Source organism: Dipodomys merriami, unplaced genomic scaffold, assembly GCF_024711535.1.
Source record: "Dipodomys merriami isolate MVZ:Mamm:240054 unplaced genomic scaffold, mDipMer1.0.p SCAF_72, whole genome shotgun sequence".
NCBI classification, from domain to species: domain Eukaryota; kingdom Metazoa; phylum Chordata; class Mammalia; order Rodentia; family Heteromyidae; genus Dipodomys; species Dipodomys merriami.
Genome location: NW_027206313.1, coordinates 181268 through 202621, shown reverse-complemented (window position 1 = coordinate 202621; position 21354 = coordinate 181268). Strand labels below are relative to the sequence as shown.

Here is a 21354-nt window from a genome sequence, read left to right as displayed (position 1 = left end):
TAAAAAATAAAGTTTATTCTATATAAAAAATTAAAATGTGCTGTTTCATTTTCTAAACAAGACAACCAAAAGGGGGACTTGGCTTTTATGCCAGGTGAGATGGAAAATACATAATCTGGTGTTTTGAGGAACTTAATTTTCTCAAAAAAGATTGGAGTCCTGAGATCATCAGGTTTGAGATGCTCTTTGGCAGAGAATAATAATGCATCTTCCACTGAAATTTCTGTCCAACAGAAAAGTGAAGAAAATTCTGGGGTCCAGGAAAAACAGAACACTGAACAGGGAAAATCTGCCTCCAGGAATTCCCACCAGCAATTATTATTGCACCAAAATATTTTCCTACTTTACTGTTCTTTTAAACACCTTTATGGAGATGAAATGCGTAAGCTCACAGCTGTGGGTGCACACCTCACAAATCCTCAAATTTTGGAGGTGATGGAGTTTAAGTTCAGGGCCTTGCACTACTGCTTGTGCCGGGTCCCCGCCCCACCCTTTCTCTCTCTCTCTCTCTTTTTTTTTTTTTTTTTTTGCTTTAGTTTATCTTTCACATAAGCGCCCATGTTTCCTCAAGGCTGAAATCTGACCATGACCCTCTCACATAGCTATTCTATTTGGCAAATTCAAGGGGGGAAAAAACCCTATTGTTCAAAATATGAATTCAACAAGGCCAAAAAAAAGATCTTTTTTTCCTAGTACTGCGAATTATGCTCAGAACTTTGTGTTTGCCACTTGGACCATGCCTCCAGCCCCTCAAGAAGATTCTCCATTATCATATATTTACTAACTTTGAGAGAAAAATAAAATTTATCTCAGTCTTCAAGTGATGACTGAAGATGAAGTTGGGATTTTTTGGTTGTTTGGTTGATAAACCTCATGTTCATTTGTCTTGCACTTGGCTACTTTGACCCATGCTTCCAACTAGCTATTGGCGGAGATGGAGTCTCATGAACTTTTCTACCCAGGCTGGCTTTGAATCACAAGCTTCCAGATTAGAGGCATGAGCCACTAGTGCCCAGCCTTGAAGTTTTAGGTCTTTATTTATTTGTTTATTTATTTTTGTCGGTCGTGGGGCCTGAACTCTGGGCCTGGGCGCTGTCCCTCAGCTCTTCAGCTCAAGGCGAGCGCTCTACCACTTGAGCCACAGAGCCACTTACAGCTTTTTCTGCGAATGTGGTGCTAAGGAATCGAACCCAGGGCCTCATGCATGCAAGGCAAGCACTCTACCACTGAGCCACCTTCCCAGCCCGTAGGCCATAATTTTTTTAAAGCACCTCAAAGATTTATCCAAATAAAGTGTTTATAAATGAGGTAACACAGTACAATCCTGCCAGATATGTGGCACCTTCTTGTAGTTTTACATTTCATTTAGAATTTTCTGTTTTGAAGGTTTACACGGCCTAAATCAGGGTGATTTAAAGGTAGCACTCGGCTGGGTACTGGCTGCTCAGGCTTGTAATCCTATTTCAGGAGGCTGAGCTCTGAAGACCACAGTTCAAAAGCAGCCTGGGCAGGAAAGCTAAACAAAACCAGCGGCCCAGAGACCACCCAGGCCCAGCAGGCATGCACATGCTCACTGACAGACAAACAACCAGCGCCACAACACTGTCCTGTGGGCTTCATGAGCTCACTTACGGGGGTGCGCCACATCTTCTACTTGAAATATCTAGAGTAAAAAAAAGCCAGTCATCAGGACTTGGTGTTCTGCTTATTAAATTGCCAGAGTTGGCTGAGCCCTGGTATGGGGGGAAGGGCACGGGGAGACATAGGTAGGCCTTCCCCGTTATAACAGAAAAGCCCCGCTTTGAACCATAAAGACCGTTAAGAACCGAAGTGTCCAAGCAAACCTCGTGGCCTTCGCCTGACGCTGTGCGAATTTCAGGCCGTGAGAGCACTGGTAACGAACTTCACAGGCAGCAAAGCCAAGCGTCCAGCCGAAGCGCCCACCTCTGGGCGGGCTGATCACGCCCAGTGACTCCCAGCCGCAGTCTTGTGACCTTCCCAGGAGCTCAGTCCAAACCCACATTCTTCCCAGATAGCTCTGCGCCCAGATTAGTACCCCCACGCAACAGAGAAGGTGTTCCCAGATGACTCACACCACCTCCCCAAGGTCAATCTTTCTGGAGCCGATTGTTACCGAGCTGCTTCAATTCTAGAACCCCATTACCCACTTGTCCCAACCTAAGCGAATGCCACAGAACACAGGAATTGTGACTTCTGATCAAGAAACAATCAAAACCCGAACTCTTCATTCCTAACGGAATATTGGGTCATAATGCTAAGTCACCTGAGAGTGGGTTGAAAAGGGACATATCCGTCACAGGCTGAGACAGGGTCTGCGCACCTGCTTGGCATCCTGAGCGAGAGGCTTGGGGTTCAGAAGTTGCTCTGCAGCTGTCTTCTGCTGGTAGCAAAGAGGGGAACGACAGGTGCCTAGCCGACAGCTAGAAAAATCCAGAACGCCTAAGAGATGGAAAGAAGACTACTGAAGGTAGGAGTCGATGACTCTTAACCCTTTCCTTGCAGGTTTCACTGGTAAACAAACGTCTGTACGTTTCGGAGACTACCCGTACATACCATTAAGGGGTGTTTCAACAGACACCCTAAAAGCTACGCAGAGTGTATTAGTTGACTTTGATCACTGTGACAAGTGTCAAAGTGAAAAAAAGAAAATCTTTAGAGAGGAAGGTCTGGTTTCAGCTCACAGTCCAGGGACTTCAGTCCATGAGCAACTGGACTCATTACTTGGGACAGGAGATGAGGCCGATTGTTACGGCTGGTTCTTCCTGGAAGCAGAGAAGGAGGGAAGGAAGGAGGGGAGAGGGAGGAACGAAGCAAGGAGCAAGAACACAAGAAAGGCCTTTCCAGTTCTGTCCGCCCCACCTCCCATATGGCACAGCTCCGTCAAAGGATGACTCCCTCAATTTGGTCAAGGCCTCAGGATCCAATTACTTCTGTTTTTTAACCACCATGGGGCTTGAACTCAGGGCCTGGGCACTGTCCCTGCGCTGTTGTGCTCAAGGCCGGCACTCTACCACGGGAGCCACAGTGCCACTTCCGGTGTTTTGGCGGTTAATCGGAGATGAAAGTCTTCCTTAGCCTCCCAGGGTGGCTTCAACCATCATCCTCACATCTCAGCCTCCTGAATAGCCAGGGTTACAGCCTCAAGCTACTGGAACCCAGCTGCGCCTACTGGCCCATGGAAAGCAAGCCTCCACAAGGAAGTGTGTAGGAAACATCTCAAATCTAAACCATGACACAACGGTGAGTGAGTAGCCGCTGATTACTTAGCAGCGGAGGGGAGCTCGTGGGTTTGGAGCAGGTGAACTTCAGTACTCTGTGTCCCCAGGTTTGAAAACATGTGCACTTGGCAGCCCACGTTCACTTGCTAACTCCACATTAGGTGTGCGACTAAAAGTCCTCATGAGTGAACGTGCCTCATAAAGGTTCCCATTAAAAAGACGCAAGCCCCTGCCACCATCTTAACCCGGCACAAGTTACTGTTAAACAACGAAACTGTGGGCACACCACGATCAGACCACAATGTGAGGCGCTGCCTGCTTCTGGACGGGTCAGGAATCCACTCTGCTACTTCTACACTCCATCTTCCATCTGACTTCATGGCCCTTTCCAGCCGAGCCAACTTCCAGCCCCATTTTATACCTTCAGGAGTGAAATCCAGGAGAGTGAGTCGTCGACAAGCACAAAGAGAACCTCAGCAAAGCCCAGGAGCCGCACGAAGGAGCTGGGAGTCAGAGGAGAGCCCGGCCTCTCCCGACAGCTGCTAAGAAAGCGTCCGGCCAAAGCCCGCAACACTGCCAAAACCGGTCAGGCTTGGTTTCCTTCTGAATCTCCTTTCAGAGCAAGCTAGAGCCACGAGACAGTTCCTTCTGTCTGTCTGCCTTCTTTTTTAAAGACAAAAATTACTCTCAGCAACACACACAAAAGCTGTCCGAGGCCTCAAGGATCTGATTGTTTAGCATGTGAAAAGGACGGGTGCATGCGTGTGCACGGCGCACACGGCAGGTTCGAGTGCTGGGTTCTGTGTGAGGGAAGTTGCTGGGCACCTGTGAGTGGGTGGGCAGGCTGAGGACGGGACGCAAGGGCAGGGCAGCCACAGTTCTCAGAACACGGGCAAGGCAGAGGAGTGGGGACAGCAGAGTGAGTGCGGAGATTCTTTGAGGATCTTTTCTGGTTGATTCCATGTTCTCGGGAAGCTTGGAGGCAAGGAGCCAGGTGAAGATGATGATGGAGCAGGACGTTACAGGGGAATGAGGAGAGAGCAGCTATGAGAAAGTTCAGGATACTTGGAGATTGGATAGACTATGGATGTGTCAAATGATCACCTTATTAATAGCTTCAGCACTGAGGTGGCGAATTTCAAATAAGCCAGTTTGCACTTTGTGTAGAGAGCTGGATTTGCTCAGCATGGGTTTATCAAACTCGTGTGTGTGTGTGTGTGTGTGTGTGTGTGTGTGTGTGTGTGTGTGTGTGTGTGCACGTGCATGGACACGATTATAAAGATTGGCCTTGGATTTACCATGGATCAGCAGAGCGAACTGCAAGGTGAGGTATCAGACGGGACTGAGAGACTTTAAAGGTCAGTGGACTGAAACTCTAAAAGGTTAGGCAATGGGGGAGTGGGAAGCTAGGAGGGGGTCAGGGAGTGGATAAAGATTTGTTAGAAGCTGGAGTGGGGAGGGGCAAGGTCGTGGGAAAAGTGAAATCCAAGAAAATGAGAGGCAGGATGGGTAGGCCTTCAAGTGTAAGAAAATGCCAAGAGCTAACGCCACGGAGCACTGGGGGGAGTGGGGACCCTCGGGAGACAGGAAGAAAGGACTGGAGGTCATAGTTCAAAGCAGTTTTGGGGAGGGTGTGCTAGAGTCCGATGCCAAGAGAATCAAAGCTGGAAAGTTCAGGGAGGAGGAAGAAAGGTCTGGAAAGGAAGGGCAGCTCCCTGATGAAGGGCTCAGCAGTCTGACCTGAGAGGCTGTGGTGCCTCGGAGAACGCATGAGCGCGAGCACCATTAGACATGTCCCAGAGAGCAGGGCAAAGGTGGAGGGGACTTTATTGATGAGGGGTAGATGATGGAAAGTTCCAGAAGCTTGGGGGCTGGGAGACGGGGATGGAATAGGAACATACGGAAATGTACAAGGATTAGAGGGGAGAGTGACCTAAACGTCTAGAGACTCTGGGATGGCTAAGGAGGGTTACACTGGTAAATACATTCCAGAAAGTTCCAGGCAGATGCAGTGGTGAGGGTGTAGGTGCTGGTTGGCTTGGGCGGCCTCTGGGCATCCTCTTCCCCTGGAAGAGGCGTGGGCGTCGTTCACCCCATACAAATGTAGAGAATATGTCGAGGAAAGCCTAGGCTGACAGTATGTACTCGGATGGACACCGGGGAGATACGACAAAGGTTAAAAGAGACGACAAGGGATTTGGAAAGCGTTAGAAGCAACCACCAATCCGTGGTCTGTCAGAAAAGCAGAATATCAGCACCGCCTACTCATATTGGCTAGAACGGAGCCTCAGTCTCCTCAGCTGTAAAAGGGACTGTGCTAAGAACAGGATGGTGTGCAAATGCTGCACATAGCACGGGGCTCTCAGATAAGGAGACCTGGAGGGCTGGGGTTATTTCCCAAGCCTTCATTGAATGCTCTCGTAAAAAGGAATATTAATAACTTCCACAAGGTGGCACTGTGTCCCAAACCTACTTCCCTGCATTCAATGGCTTGAAATACTGAATTATCGTGTAACTGATGCCCTCTGCTGACTTTTCTTTCTCTTGTCCTATAACTTTTCTTTGGCTTAGAACATGTGCAGGATAGCTCCATATACCTCCTTCCATGTGCTCAATATGAATGTGTGTGTGCACGTGCACACACAAGTCCTGGAGCTTGAGCTGGGCAGTCCCCGGGCTTCTTTGCTCAAGGCTAGCACTCTACCACTTGAGCCATAGCTCCTCTTTGGAGATAAGAGTCTCAGGGATTTTTCTGCCTGGACTGACTGAACTGTGATCCTCAGATCTCAGCCTCCTGAGAGGCTAGGTTTACAGAGAAGAGCCACTGGCACCTGGCTTCAAGGCAGCGCTCTACCACTTGAGCCACAGCGCCACTTCTGGTTTTCTAGGATTATTGGGGATAAGAGTCTCACGGACTTTCCAGCCTGGCTGGCTTTGAACCACGATCCTCAGATCTCAGCCTCCTGAGTATCTAGGATTACAGATAGGAGCCACCGGCGCCCGGCTAAGTATAAACTTTTACGCCCACAGCCATGTAAAGGTTTTCTCGAGCTTGTAGTACTGACATCAGCCTACAGATCTGATACCATCCCCCTCAGAACCACCACACCTGTGCACACGCCTTCCAGCTACAATGATACCCTGCTATGTCACAGCTCTGCCTTGGTCCCCAGCACCCAGCCTCCGTCCTCGGCTCCTGCGGTTCAGCTTCCCCCTCACCAACTAAGTATCTGAGGTAACAACGTAAAGGAGGAAAGGTCTGTTTTGACTCAGTTTTGGAGCGTTTGGCTCTTCAGACTTGTGGAGAAGCAGTAAGTACACTATGCAGGAGCGGTGTGAAAGCTGCTCACCTCAGGCGTGCTAAGAGAGGGCAGGGAAGAGGCCGGTCCTGCGTCCAGGCACACCCCCGGGATGTAACCCGCCCACTGAGACCCACCTCCCCAGAGCTGTACCTCCTGTAGGGCCTCTATGGGCCTTGGAAGGACGCTAAGATCCCGCCCCGAGCGGGGTCCTTTGGAAGGGCTGCCCCGCCCCCCCCGCCCCCCCCTTGCTCTCACATGCAGCATGCTCCCCAGACTCCCCGCCACTGCCCCTGATGAGCAGTGGAGCTCCCCGTAGGCCGGCAAGCATTTCCAGGTGGATAGCCAATCCCCACGCAGACACAGCCGTCCTCTACACACGGTCCTCCAGAGACCAGTCATGAATGTTCTATTTAGACTTAAGCGATGGGTAACTTTCCCAGCAACTGCAATCCCAGGGCTACCAACCATTCTCCCAATAAGCACACTGCAGGGGAGTCATCCTTCACAGCAATACGAAATGCCTCAAGATTGGTTTCTTAACAAAGGATATATAGCTTTTTTTTTCTTGCAATTTTCCCTGTGCCTTTCAAAAACGTTTCTATTCGTGGCCTGTATAACTTTTTAGAGTTACCCTGCAGAAAATACAAGGGATGTATTTTCACTTGGCCTAAATACATCCAGCTCAAATTCCAGTGCCTTCTAAATACATCACAATTTGGTAAACAAATCACTTTCCTCCACCCTGGGCAGTTACTGTTTAGAGCTGGGGATCAAACCCACTGCCTTGTGCATGCTAGCGTGCGAATGCTCTCCCAGCGAGCCACCCCTCAGCCTGCCCCGAGAAATTGTATAGTCTTTTCAGGCTGTTGTCCCGCAATCCCCTCGAGTGCGTACTCGTTGAACTTCGATTTCTTTCATTTGGATGGTTCCAGTTGTCTCAGTGACTGACCTATTTCTAATACCACTATCGTTAGTTCTGTACCCCAAATTCCAGGTACAAAAGCACTGGGTCCTATTTCTCAACATGCTTCTGAATTATGCTCGGAACTCTGAGCTGCCGTGCTGTGTGCTCCACGCAGCCTCACAAGCACCCCAAATGCACACCCAGGCCCATGCGGCTAGAGGCTCGGCGGGCCTGCTACTCCTCTCCCTCTTTATGTAAAGGTGCTGACTTCTGGCCTCAGCCCGCTCACCCCACACAGTGTGGACCTTCATTTTTATCTCCATTTCTGCAACAGGCCACATTCAGGTTCTGAAGGCGGTAAAGTGTTGAGTTCAGCCTCAGCTGCTACTTTCCATACTTTCCATAGGACAGTGTATTCTACATCCCTCTTCAAAAGCCCCTTGACTTGGAGTAATGCAAAGTGGTCACACAGACTCAATCCCCGCCTCTACAGCCGTTTACCCACCAGCATGCGGCAGGGCTGAAGCCCTTTCGAACATATGGTACAGTCCACTCCGGATGGGATGGCCTTCTCCCTGCAATGACCACTTTCCTATCCAAACCGAGTCTTCTGCTGCCTCCTCCACTTTCCCACGTCCAGTAGCTGTCCGCTCCCCACTGTTACCCCGCCCCAAGGAGCCTCCACAGCCACCAAACCAAGTAGTTAGGCGACAGGGAAGGAAAGTGGAAAATGATTCAGTCATCCGTCCACTGTTCTTCAAATCTGTGGAGCTTTCTGCTCACTGATATGGATGAGGTTGCCAAGTGAATTCCCTAAAGTTGGCTATCAGAAACCCACTCAAATAAGGCAAGAATACTAAAACCCAAAAACAAAACCAGCTGAGCATGAGGGCTCAGTGCTAGGAAGCACCCAGGACACTGGCTTTAAGTTTGAGATGCAGGAAGACCGAGTTTAAAACCCCGCTTCCAGACAATGTATGTCTACGGAATTATTATAAGCCAATTCTGGCAACTTTAAGACACAGGGTAGCCTACACCATGCAGACAGAACCATGGAGGCCAGTCCGAAGTCCCTTCTTTGCCCCTGAGCCAGTTGGAGCAGTTGGTATCCTCACTGAACAGGGCTTACCAGCCCCATAGTGTTCCCCAGCCACAGGCGGCCACTATTTGATGACATTGCTGATCAGCCCCACAAAGGCCCTTGTTACACTGCCCTAATGCCATGGTCGGTGTCATTTCAATGCCACCTACCCTAAATGCTAGCTCCTCTCAAGCATGGCCTAATGACTCCAGATGAACCTTGTCTCCAGCTTCTCGGAATCCCCCTAACATTCTGCTTGTATTAACACATTGTTCTCCTTTATTATCTACACATTTCCTAAGCACGAAGCAGACACTCTGAGTCAAGGTTAAGTGGCTATTATTCTATGGCCTTGGGCGAGGGAACTGGAGACAGCACCCTGAGTTCTAAGATTTGAACTAGAAACCTAAGAACCTGCACACACAAAAAGGTAGAGAAATACACACACACACACACACACACACACACTTATTCTCTTCATAACTCGTCTGCCTGCCTCTGGCTTTCAGAAAAATTGAGACAACTTAGTGGGTATGTTGTTGTTGTTTTTAATAAATAGAAACCACTTCATTTGTTACAGCAGATAACTCAAGAGGGCACTAGAAAAGTTCTCCATCTACAAGCCTTGGGTTAACGTTTTCCTTCTGATCTCTTGTCTCACCCATATTAACCTGGTGCTTCCAGAATGGAACCCTGCCTTCAGATGTTATTCTGGTTAGGATGGGAGTCTGACAGCTTGCTTTAATCATGTAGAGGAGGTGCTTAACTTAGCTGAGGAACCTGGACAAGTCCTCTTTGATTTCAGCCTCATCCCAGGGCCCGTGAATGTTTTCCTTAAGAAGCTGCAGGCGAATGAGGTAGAAAGGGCAGAGACAGGAGATGGAGATCAGCAGAAGGGCAAAGAGCACAGCTCCCACACCGCTAATGGAGAGCAGGCCCCCGAGAGCCGAAAGTGCGAAAAGCAGGGTGACCCCCACGTAGCTGCGGGGGGTGAAGGCCTTCAGTTTCTTTTGTAACATGGGCCACAGGGCAAAAATCTGGATAGCAAAGGTGACCATGATGAAGGCATGCAGAGACCGGGGCAGCCGGGAGGCCAGGCAGACGGAGGCAAAGATGGCCATGTTCAGAGACAGTGTGCTGGACACAATGGCAGCGTTGGCCCCGTAATCAAAGAAGATGAGGTGGCCTAGCAGCATGAAGACGGACATGGCGTAGACAGTGTCTGTGCTAACGGACTCCGTCAGGGTCTTCAGCACCGGGGAGAACCCGTAGGTGAAGGTGACGAAGACCAGGGCACTCTTGAGGTCATCCCAGCGGGTCCGCCCACTCCTCCTCCGACCATCGCCTCCGTCCACCAGGTCAAACAGGACGTAGCCGACGACCGAAGACGCCAAGCCCGTCCCGAAGAGCCAGTGGGGAGCCAGCAGACCCTCATCCATGTACCACCAGATAACCACAAAAACACAGACGCTGCAAAGCTGCTGCACCACCACACTGGACTCAAACACCACTGCCCAGTATTGGTACTTGCGGGCATAGATGTTTTTCTGGAGCTCTTCCAGGAACCGCCGGTCCACATAGTTATCAGGGAAGGGCTGCCGCTCGTATAAGACCTTCTGCCACCGGACCTCCGTGGTGTGGGTTTCAGCTTTGTCACACATCATCGTATCCTCTCCCTCACAAATCACGCCAGCAGGGCTCCCTCGGAGAGGCCCACAGGGCTCTAGTTCTTTGTGAAGATCTGAAATAAGACCTCGCCGGCAGTTCCTGCAGGGAACTGTACTGACCTTTCCCTGTTCACAAGGCGGCAACCCGGCGCGGCCTGCGAAGCGAAGGGTTTCTTCTGGGGTAGGACGCCACAGCCACGTTCCTAGAAAGAGAGGCTTGTGAGGACAGCCGAGGGGTGAGCAGCAAGGGCCAGCTCCGATCACTAAAGAACACCACTCGGGTGACCACTCGGGTGACCCACATGGCGTTTTCAGAGCTGTTTCCTCATCGAGGTGCGGCCTGGTGAGCCAGGGCTGCCCCCTGCCAGGGCCCCAGCCCCCATCCCTAGCCCCCATCCCTGTCCCTTATCCCCCATCTCAGTCCCGTCCCCCATCCCTGTCCCCATCCCCCATCCCGTCCCCGTCCCCCATCCCCGTCCCGCCACCCATCCCTGTCCCCCATCCCCCATCCCGTCCCCATCCCATCCCCCATCCCGTCCCCATCCCATCCCCCATCCCGTCCCCATCCCATCCCCATCCCATCCCCATCCCCATCCCGTCCCCATCCCATCCCCATCCCATCCCCATCCCCATCCCCATCCCGTCCTCATCCCGTCCCCATCCCATCCCTGTCCCCATCCCCATCCCGTCCCCATCCCGTCCCCGTCCCTGTCCCCATCCCGTCCCCGTCCCCATCCCCATCCCGTCCTCATCCCGTCCCCATCCCGTCCCCATCCCATCCCTGTCCCCATCCCATCCCCATCCCATCCCTGTCCCCATCCCATCCCCATCCCATCCTGTCCCCATCCCGTCCCCGTCCCTGTCCCCATCCCGTCCCCATCCCATCCCCATCCCCGTCCCATCCCGTCCCCATCCCGTCCCCGTCCCTGTCCCCATCCCCGTCCCATCCCGTCCCCTCTCCCCGTCCCCCCCCCGTCCCGTCCCGTCCCCCCCTCCCGCCCCCCCCGCCCCGCCCCGGCCCGGCCCGGCCCCGCTCCCCCGCGGGCGCCCGCAGCGGCTCCAGGGCTTTGGCCCGACGCCGAGGCCGCGGCGGCGCCAGGCCCGGGCGGAGGGGCTGCTCAGCGCCGGCGCCGCCGTCCTCCCCGGGCCGGGACCGCGCGGGGTGGGAGGCCGGGCGGACCCCGGAGGCCGACCGCCCGACGCCCGCCCCACGGCGGCGGGGCCCGGCCCGGCGGGGCGTCCCCGGGCCTCCGACTCACCCTCGGGCGCTCGGCCGCTGCAGCGCCGCCGGCCCTCACCCGGCCTCGGGCCTGGGGGAATGGCAGCCACCCGGAACCCTCCGCCGCGCCTGCCCGGCGACCGCGGCCGGAAGGGTCTGGCAGCCCACCTCCTTCCGCTTCCGGGCTGCGGGGCGCGGCGACGGTAGCCGGACAGCTTCCGGCCCCTGCGCCAGTCGGCGGCTAGAGCGCCCCCCGCCCTCCGCGAAGGCCGCCGCCGCCCCCTGCTGGCCGCCCCCCGCCGCCCCCCGCCGCCCCCCGCCGCCCCCCGCCGCCGCCCCCCGCCGCCGCCCCCCGCCGCCCCCCGCCGCCGCCCCCCGCCGCCGCCCCCCGCCGCCGCCCCCCGCCGCCGCCCCCCCGCCGCCCCCCGCCGCCGCCCCCTGCTGGCCGCCCCCCGCCGCCGCCCCCCGCCGCCGCCCCCCGCCGCCGCCCCCCGCCGCCGCCCCCCGCCGCCGCCCCCCGCTGGCCGCCCCCCGCCGCCCCCCGCCGCCCCCCGCCGCCGCCCCCCGCCGCCCCCCGCCGCCGCCGCCCCCCGCCGCCCCCCGCCGCCCGCCCCCCGCCCCCGCCCCCCGCCCCCTGCTGGCCGCCCCCCGCCGCCCCCCGCCGCCGCCCCCCGCCGCCGCCCCCCGCCGCCCCCCGCCCCCGCCCCCCGCCGCCGCCCCCCGCCGCCGCCCCCCCGCCGCCCCCCGCCGCCCCCCGCCGCCGCCCCCCCGCCGCCCCCCGCCGCCGCCCCCCGCCGCCGCCCCCCGCCGCCGCCCCCCGCCGCCCCCCGCCGCCGCCCCCTGCTGGCCGCCCCCGCCGCCCCCCGCCGCCGCCCCCCGCCGCCGCCCCCCGCCGCCCCCCGCCGCCCCCCGCCGCCGCCCCCCGCCGCCCCCCGCCGCCGCCCTCGCCGACGCCCGATCGTCCGCCGCGGCTCCGCGCCCGGAGAAGCGGGCAGCAGAGGGCGCCGGGCTGGGGCCGCGCTGAGGCCGGCGGGGAGCGGGGCGGGGCCGCCCGCGTGGGCGCCGCGGTCGGGACGGGCCGTCCTCGGGTCCGGACCCCGCAGCCCCCCGGGACCCCCGACCCCGCAGCCCCCCGGGACCCCCGACCCCGCAGCCCCCCGGGACCCCCGACCCCGCAGCCCCCCGGGACCCCCGACCCCGCAGCCCCCCCGGGACCCCCGACCCCGCAGACCCCCCGGGACCCCCGACCCCGCAGCCCCCTCCGAGAGCCCCGACCCCGCAGCCCCCCACCGGGACCCCCGACCCCGCAGCCCCCTCCGAGAGCCCCGACCCCGCAGCCCCCCACCGGGACCCCCGACCCCGCAGCCCCCTCCGAGAGCCCCGACCCCGCAGCCCCCCACCGGGACCCCCGACCCCGCAGCCCCCCGGGACCCCCGACCCCGCAGCCCCCCCGGGACCCCCGACCCCGCAGACCCCCGGGACCCCCGACCCCGCAGCCCCCCCCGGGACCCCCGACCCCGCAGACCCCCGGGACCCCCGACCCCGCAGACCCCCCCCGGGACCCCCGACCCCGCAGCCCCTCGGGACCCCCGACCCCGCAGCCCCCCGGGACCCCCGACCCCGCAGCCCCCCCCCGGGACCCCCGACCCGGTCACCGGGAAGGTCACCGGGGTGGTCACCGGGAAGGTCACCGGGGTGGTCACGGGGTGGTCACCGGGAAGGTCACCGGGGTGGTCACCGGGAAGGTCACCGGGGTGGTCACGGGGTGGTCACCGAGAAGGTCACCGGGGAGGTCACCGGGAAGGTCACCGGGAAGGTCACCGGGGTGGTCACCGGGGAGGTCACCGGGGTGGTCACGGGGTGGTCACCGGGAAGGTCACCGGGGAGGTCACCGGGGAGGTCACCGGGGTGGTCACCGGGGAGGTCACCGGGAAGGTCACCGGGATGGTCACCGGGGAGGTCACCGGGGTGGTCACCGGGGAGGTCACCGGGAAGGTCACCGGGATGGTCACCGGGGAGGTCACCGGGGTGGTCACGGGGTGGTCACCGGGAAGGTCACCGGGGTGGTCACCGGGAAGGTCACCGGGGAGGTCACCGGGAAGGTCACCGGGGAGGTCACCGGGAAGGTCACCGGGGTGGTCACCGGGGAGGTCACCGGGGTGGTCACGGGGTGGTCACCGGGAAGGTCACCGGGGAGGTCACCGGGATGGTCACCGGGGAGGTCACCAGGATGGTCACGGGATGGTCACCGGGGTGGTCACGGGGAGGTCACGGGATGGTCACCGGGGAGGTCACCGGGGAGGTCAACGGGGTGGTCACCGGGGTGGTCACCGGGATAGTCACGGGGTGGTCACCGGGGAGGTCACGGGATGGTCACCGGGATGGTCACCGGGGAGGTCACCGGGAAGGTCACCGGGGAGGTCACGGGGTGGTCACGGGGTGGTCACCGGGGAGGTCACCGGGATGGTCACCGGGGAGGTCACCGGGGAGGTCACCGGGGAGGTCACGGGGTGGTCACGGGGTGGTCACCGGGATAGTCACGGGGTGGTCACCGGGAAGGTCACCAGGGAGGTCACCGGAGGTCACCGGGATGGTCACGGGGTGGTCACGGGGATGGTCACCGGGGAGGTCACGGGATGGTCACGGGGTGGTCACCGGGGAGATCATCGGGAAGGTCACCGGGGAGGTCATCGGGAAGGTCACCGGAGGTCACCGGGGAGGTCACGGGCCGGGCTTCCCGGGCGGCTGAGGTCCGAGGACGGCGGTTCAAGGCCGCCCGGCGGGAGCCCGGGGTTGGGACCGGGGCTCTGCCGACCCCTCTCCCGTCTCTCCTCAGGCTTCCGTCCCAAAGTTCGAGAAGGTTCCGTGGCTTAGTGAAGCGAGCATCATGAACAAGCCGCTGGTGCTCAGCCTCCCGAAGAGGTAATGGCGGCCCGAGCCAGCGTGCGGGACCCGGGACCCGATCCAGCGTGCGGGACCCGGGACCCCAGCGGGGTCCGTGCGGGACCCGGGACCCCAGCGGGGAACGTGCGGGACCAGCCAGGCGCCCAGACAGGAACCCACGTCTGCCGGAGGTGGAGCCCCGCCGTGCCCCCCTCGCCACCGCTCAGGAAGCCCCGAGGCCCGCGCATGGACCCCCCAGGGCTCCCCCTCCTCCCCTGCCCAGTGGGAAGGTTTCAGGCTCCGGCCTCACAGAGCAGCAGCTGCCCGGCCCACCCCGGCCCACCCTGCTCACCCCGCTCACCCGGCCCACCCCCGGCCCACCCCGGCCACCCCCGGCCACCCCCGCCACCCCCGGCCCACCCCCGGCCACCCCGGCCCACCCCCGGCCCACCCCGGCCCACCCCCGGCCCACCCCGGCCACCCCGGCCACCCCGGCCCACCCCCGGCCCACCCCGGCCCACCCCGGCCACCCCGGCCCACCCCCGGCCACCCCGGCCCACCCCCGGCCCACCCCCGGCCCACCCCGGCCCACCCCGGCCACCCCGGCCCACCCCGGCCCACCCCGGGCCACCCCGGCCACCCCGGCCCACCCCGGCCCACCCCGGCCACCCCGGCCCACCCCCGGCCCACCCCGGCCCACCCCGGGCCACCCCGGCCACCCCGGCCCACCCCCGGCCCACCCCGGCCCACCCTGGCCACCCCGGCCACCCCGGCCCACCCCGGCCCAGTGTGGAGGCGCTGGCCTCGACTTCACCAGCCCCACGAAACCCTCAGGGTTTTCCCATCAAACAGGACAGTTTGTAACTGAGGGGCGAGGTCAGCGTCGCTGCTCCTGTGGGAAGTAACCAGGCTTCCTCCTCACCTTCATGAACTGTTTCCTGCTCTGGGGAAACAGGAGAAAGTGAGGGTCGGGTATGGGGGGAAGAGGAAGAGGAAAGGCCGGGGTGGTTCCACTGTCTGGCTCCTGCAGCAGGGCACCAGCCTCGCTCTACAGTCAGTGGACACTGGGGTGCTGGGAGCCGCGGCCTCGAACCCACAGGCACCGCAGCTCCCGTTCACTTCCAACCTGGCCATCCACAGCAAGCAGGGAGTGGGGGGATAGTTTTTTCCCCCAACTGAACACTTAAGTTAGTCACAAAGAAAAGGCAGTGAGTTCTACTCATGATGGTGCTGGACGGATCTGGGAGCCGGGACTGACCTCACCCGCAGTGGGAGGAGGAGGCCGGAGCAGAGCGTTTGGAAAGGGAAAGGGTGAAGTTTCCAGTCAGGCAGAATTAGGAGCCCCCCATTTGTCCAAAGCGCTGGGTTCCGAGCTATTTATTCTTGGCCAAGCCTTTCCCCAAGAGGAGGATGGGGTGGGGGTGCGGGTGGGGGTGCGGGTGCGGGTGGAGGTGCGGGTGGGGGTGCGGGCACTCTCAAGGTGCTCAGAATATCCTGTTGCCTTAGGCAAGTCTGTCTAGCAGAATGATGTGGCAAAGATTAGGAGGAGCAGTGGAACAAGCCCCTCAGGTCCCAAGGGTGGGCGCTTTTTGGGGCTGAAGCAGGTCTGAGTTTACCCCTGGGTCCTTCTGGGTGGCGTTTGGTCACGGGACCTGTGTGTGGAGAGGAGCCGAGTCAGATCTGCCTCGGGGTCCCAGGGCCCAGGACACAGGAAACCAATGCTTCGGGAGCACCAGCCTTTGGCATATGCCTTTGGCATGCCTTTGCTTTAAATGACAGTGGCACAATGAGACCCTTCATCCTTGGAAAGAAGTGTTCTTGGCACACCCACCACAGCCCACACTGCATTTCTTGGCTGGCACACACACACACACACACACACACACACACACACACACACACACACACACACACACACACACACACACACACACACACACACACACGGTGTGATCACCAGCCCTTCCCCAACCCCAGGCCTTGGCCTCTACACACACATACACACACACACACACACACACACACACACACACACGGTGTGATCACCAGCCCTTCCCCAACCCCAGGCCTTGGCCTCTACACACACACACACACACACACACACACACACACACACACACACACACACACACGGTGTGATCACCAGCCCTTCCCCAACCCCAGGCCTTGGCCTCTACCCCGGAATAAAGCAAAGCCCACAAGCCATGCGGCTGGCGACCCTGTGAAGCAAACTCCTGTCGTCCCTGACGCATCTCTGTGTCACTTGCTAACTGGAAAGAATGTTCCATGGGGGGAGAAACTGTTGGGGGATTCGGCCAGGCATGGAAAGGGGGACCTGTTCACCATCCACACCACCGAGAGCCCTGGGCTGCGGGTGTCTCCGGCGCGTCCTTCCCACCCGTTCGCTCTGCGGCCATCCAGGAGGGGCGCTGCTCAGCTGGACACAAACAGGACAGAGAAGCCAAGGGGACTTAGGAGGCCAAAGCCCCAGAGCTGCAGGGGAAGTGGAGGAGAGGACCGGCCCGAAGGGACTCTTGCTGCTCCCGGGAACCAGCATCTGCGTTTCTAACGTCGGCTTGCTTTGATTTTCAGATCCCCTCATTTCTCTGCCACTTCCTTCAGGAAGAACCTGGGCTTGCCAATTCTGTTTCAAGTTCCCAGTGACTTATGGAAGGTACTCATTTTTATTCCTTAATTAAAGCAAAGTGATTGGCTGACCGGGAGCAAGCATCCTCCTGCCCGCCCCCCCTCCCCCCCCCCCCCCCCCCCCCCGTCACCAGTAGAGACATGGACGCCCCCGCCCCCATTCTCAGTGCTTCACCTGCCAAGTCCATAGAACTAGGAATAAAGAAAGAGGGCTGGACACTTCAAAAAGGCACACTAGAAATGCCCAAAGACCAGCCATTGCTTTTCAACTGGCACTAGGTGAGTCTTAGTTTCTAGGGGGTCTCTAACTCCCTTTCCAGCCTTCCCATCTTCCGCAAACAAGTCCCCACACCTGTGCAATTTCACACTCATTGCGGAAATCAACACTGATTGGCTGCAGCCTGACCCCAGACCCACACCTGTGTGGCCAAGGCTCCTGTGATTCTTAAAACACCCCTCCCCCAACCCCTCAACCCCGGGGCAGAGAAAGAAAGAACACCTGGCCACAGGCCCAGAAAACATTGCAGGCCCTCCTGGGCTGCTGGGGCTGGGGCTGGGGCTGGGGCTGGGGCTGGGGCCTGGGGCCTGGGACGGGGCTCTCGGCTCTCTCAGTGCCTGGCGCAGGGCCTCGTGGGTAGTAAGAGTCCAGCCACTGGGGACCAGGACTGCAGGAGCCCCGATGCCGGCCTAGGACCTGTGCTGAGCCCTTTTGCTGTGCTCTGACCAGTGCGGGGCTGAGGAAGCCAGCAGGAGCCAGGGCAGCTGGGAGGAGGTTCGGGAGGAAGGGGGAGGCCCGGCACCTCGTCCTTCCCCAGTGCAAGTGCAGGGGGGGGTGGAGAAAGCAAGATGGGCCCTGGGGTGGGGAAGAACACCAGCACCCAGCCCGGGAGCTGGGGCGCTCAGGGAGCACGGATGTGCGGAGGCCGGGGGCAGCAGACGCGTGGGCACTAGACCGTCCCGAGAGCAGCAGCGTCTCACTGGGTAGAGCGCCAGGAGTCCACGCCGGTGCCGCTTCATCAGCCCCACAAAGGCCACGGAGAAACGCGCCCAGCCGCCCCCAGCGCCTGCTCTCCCCGGGCCGGTTGGCCTCTGTGCCCGACGAGGGCACCCGCCGGGCAGCAGCTCAGCTGGGGCCAGGTGAGGGAGAGAACCATAACCGCCAGCTGGCTAGCTAGCAGGCCTTGGCCTTGCGTGGCCGCAGTCCTGGGACGGGCCAGCAGAGGGAGCCAGAGCCAGAGCTCCCAAAGGCCTGGCACCTGGGAGGGCAGAGGCCCCCGGGCCCAGCCAGTCCTCCTGCCACGGGCACCCCACCCTGCTCCCTGCACACCAGACACACGGAGGAGGAACCGGGGACTTGGTTCTCAGACCCAGGCATTGCCCAGGGGCCTGCTGGGAACACGTGCAAGCCAGGAGGCAAATAAGTAAGGGCTCAGCCCGCAGCTGCTGCTTTCCAGAGAAGTGTCAAGCCCTGCCTCCCGGGGGTGGAATGCACGGGGGCTTCCTATCTGTTCCTTTCGCCCCTAAGCAGAGACTTGCCAAGAAGCCGCCACCTGCCCACAGGCAGTCAGAGGCCAGGAGCCTGGGTGTGGGTGCAAAGGTCCTGCCACCTGACCCTCTTCACGGTCACAGGTCAAAGGGCAGCACTGAGAACTCTCACATCACATCCCCGGTGCCCTTCCGCCTCGCCCTCTGGATAACACAGGTGTACAGGCCCTGGGCACAGCATTTCCTGATAGACAGACAGACGGATGGAGCATGGGCTCAGCGGCATGTCAGGGAGAGGGAGAACATCTCGCAAATGAGGTCTACCCACCTCGCGGAGGCTGGGCACCAGTGACTCTCACCTGTAATCCCACAAGACTGAGATTTGGGGATTGCAGTTCGAAACCAACCCCGCCAGACACATCCATGAGACTCTTAATGAGTCAGAAGTGGACGTGTGGCTCAAGGAGAGCCCTAACCTTGAGCCAAGGGAGAATGAGAAGCCTAGAATTCAAGCCCCAGTACTGGCCAGAAGTGGAGCAGAACAAAAACCAACCATAAAAAGCATCCCTCACGTGAGCATTTGCCGCAGAGGCGTTGTCTTCAGGCATTTCCAGGCAGTGAGACTGGTGAGAGAGAAGGAAATGTCCAGCTGTTGTGGGGTTGTTGTGCCAAGATGTGATGTAGCAGTCCAGGGCCGGGGGAGCTGGGGACCAGAGCAGCGGACCAGCCGCTCCCAAGGCCACCCGGGCCTCACCCCTTCCAGCCTCTCTGATCTGACTTTATTATAGCTCTGATCTCCGGAGTCAGAACAAAGAACATCATTTATTTTGCTTCAAGCAGAGGTATGGCCAAAAAAAAAGGCCTTGGCTGCAAAGATGGTGCAGTAGCAGAGTCGAGCTGGGAAAATGTATCGGATGGTGACTCCTGCTTTCCCACCACCAAGAACGCGTGGTCTTAATCCTTTCTCAGTCGCTCCATCTTTTTCCTGTGTATCAGGGGTCTTTAAGTCGCTGCGCCAAGCAGTTGGCATTCGACAAAGCAGCGAGTGAACACCACGCCACAGTCTCGCCACGGCCGCGCCACGGTCTCACCACGGCCGCGCCACGGTCTCACCACGGCCACGCCACAGTGGCCCGCCTCCTCGGCATCCCACCCAGCCTCACATTCAGTTTCACAGGCTGCCCTTGCAATTGCTTTTCCCGCATTCCCCCGCTTCTTCTCTTCGTTGGTCTACCCCTCCCCTCGACCACGCTCCACCCCTCGTGTTCATCTTGTTTACTTTGATTTTGCTATCTACGGAACTTCAGTGACTGCATCTGAATAAATTTGCACAGCATGCAGTGTGTTCACTTATATGCTCGCAAACTAATTCTAGCCTCTGTAGAAAACACCCCTGGGCCTGACTTTCTTCACGTAAAATTTCCAAGCCTTTTCATCTCTTTGCTAACGATGCAGTGTCATTCTTCTTTGTAACACATGAGGAAAATTCCACAGAGTTTCTATCCCACGTTTTCCTGAGCCCGTGCTCCACATGTGTGCTCTGGAGCCCTCTCACCCCTGATCAGAAATAGTTAGACAGAAAGGCGTGTTACAGTGGGAGGAGAGGGCTCCCCATTCTTCTACTGGGGCGTGTGTGCGCGCACGCGCATGCGTGTGTGTATGTGTGCCAGTACTGGGGCTTGAGCTCAGGGTCTGGGTGCTGTCTGTCGGCTTTTTCACTGAAACCTGCTGCTCCTCTACTATGGAGCCACACCTCCACTTCTGGCTTTTGGCTGGTTAATGGAGATCAAAGTCACGTGCACTTGCTTTGAACCTGGGTCCTCAGCTCTCGGACTTCTGAGAAGCTAGGGTTACAGCGTGAGCCACGGGCACCTAGTCTCTGTGAAGCTGGGCCACACTTCCTTCCAGAAAGGGAAGCTCCAGTTCTGCCTGTCGCTCCAGTTCTGCCTGTAGCTTGAGGCTTAGCAGTCGCCAGGCACGGAAGGCCCTGTGCGGCCGGACCAGGCTCTGACAACCTGATGCCCAGCCAGAGTTTAAAGCAGAAGAGAGAATGGCCTTGGGCAGGGTGTGGAAGAGAAGTCTTTGTTCGCCCAGAGGCCTTCAGAGGCCTTGGGGGCCTTGGGTGGAGCTTCTGTGTCAAATGGGGCAGGCGTGGCACCTGCTCGCATAGTCGCATGGCTGCCAGCCCGGTACCCGGCTGGGAAGCCGGAATGCCCACTAGAGCCCGCCCCCAGCTGTTCAAGGCCCGGACTGCCGGTCAGGCCCTCTGAACCCTGCCGCAGCCCTCCAGCCTCGAGATGGCTGGGACGGAGGGAAACCCGTTACCCTCTCACTGTTATCATCGCTCCAGGCACCTCCCCCTTTGCTCACCTGCATCTGCTTTTCTTCTCAGGACAAGAACCAGAACAATGTCATGCTGCTCAGAAGAAAGCCGCTGTGTCCTGCGTGTCAAGAAATAAAAATGGTAGGCAAAGGGGTAACAGAAGTGGGCATGCACACCACAGGGGGCAGCCTCCCGGAGCCCTGGAGGCTGCAGATGAGGAACCGTTGCCCTCAGCTGACACAAGACAGTAACATTTTCCCGTCCCAATAAGCCAGAGTGAACCAAGGTAGGCGGGATAGAGGGGAGATGAGCCACTTTGTTTGGGGTTCTGAGTAACTCCAACTTTGTGGATGGTGCAGAAGCTCTGCAGCCTCTCCCTTCCTCTTTTTTTTTGGGGGGGGTGGGGGTCCGGTAGTGGGGCCTGAACTCTGGCCTGGGCGCTGTCCCTCAGCTCTTCAGCTCAAGGCGAGCGCTCTACCACTTGAGCCACAGCGCCACTTCCGGCTTTTTTCTTTTTGCTTATGTGGTGCTGAGGAATCAAACCCAGGGCCTCATGCATGCAAGGCAAGTGCTCTATCACTGAGCCACCTTCCCAGCCCTCGCCC

The 21354-nt window shown here is 59.1% G+C and overlaps 2 protein-coding genes across 7 annotated transcripts in view; one reads left to right on the top strand and one right to left on the bottom strand.

Moving 5' to 3' along the window:
- Positions 1-2094: 2094 nt before the first annotated feature.
- The window catches only part of LOC138818166 (uncharacterized protein C1orf105-like), a 32397-nt gene continuing 13137 nt past the window's right edge, over positions 2095-21354 (top strand). For all 6 annotated transcript variants that reach the window (XR_011368994.1, XR_011368995.1, XM_070009106.1 and 3 more), the window contains exons 1-4: positions 2095-2488; positions 14249-14334; positions 16888-16969; positions 20819-20890. Coding sequence is in view for 4 of the 6 variants with exons in the window: in XM_070009106.1 (XP_069865207.1) it covers positions 2468-2488; positions 14249-14334; positions 16888-16969; positions 20819-20890 (261 nt within the window). In the remaining 2 variants the exon portion in view is untranslated. The remainder of the gene's footprint in view (positions 2489-14248; positions 14335-16887; positions 16970-20818; positions 20891-21354) is intronic.
- LOC138818172 (phosphatidylinositol N-acetylglucosaminyltransferase subunit C) lies at positions 9059-11574 on the bottom strand. The gene is made up of 2 exons (XM_070009115.1): positions 11453-11574; positions 9059-10396 (listed from the first exon to the last, which is right to left on the bottom strand). The coding sequence occupies exon 2, from the start codon at positions 10188-10190 to the stop codon at positions 9294-9296; it is 897 nt and encodes a 298-aa protein (XP_069865216.1). The 5' UTR covers positions 10191-10396; positions 11453-11574; the 3' UTR covers positions 9059-9293.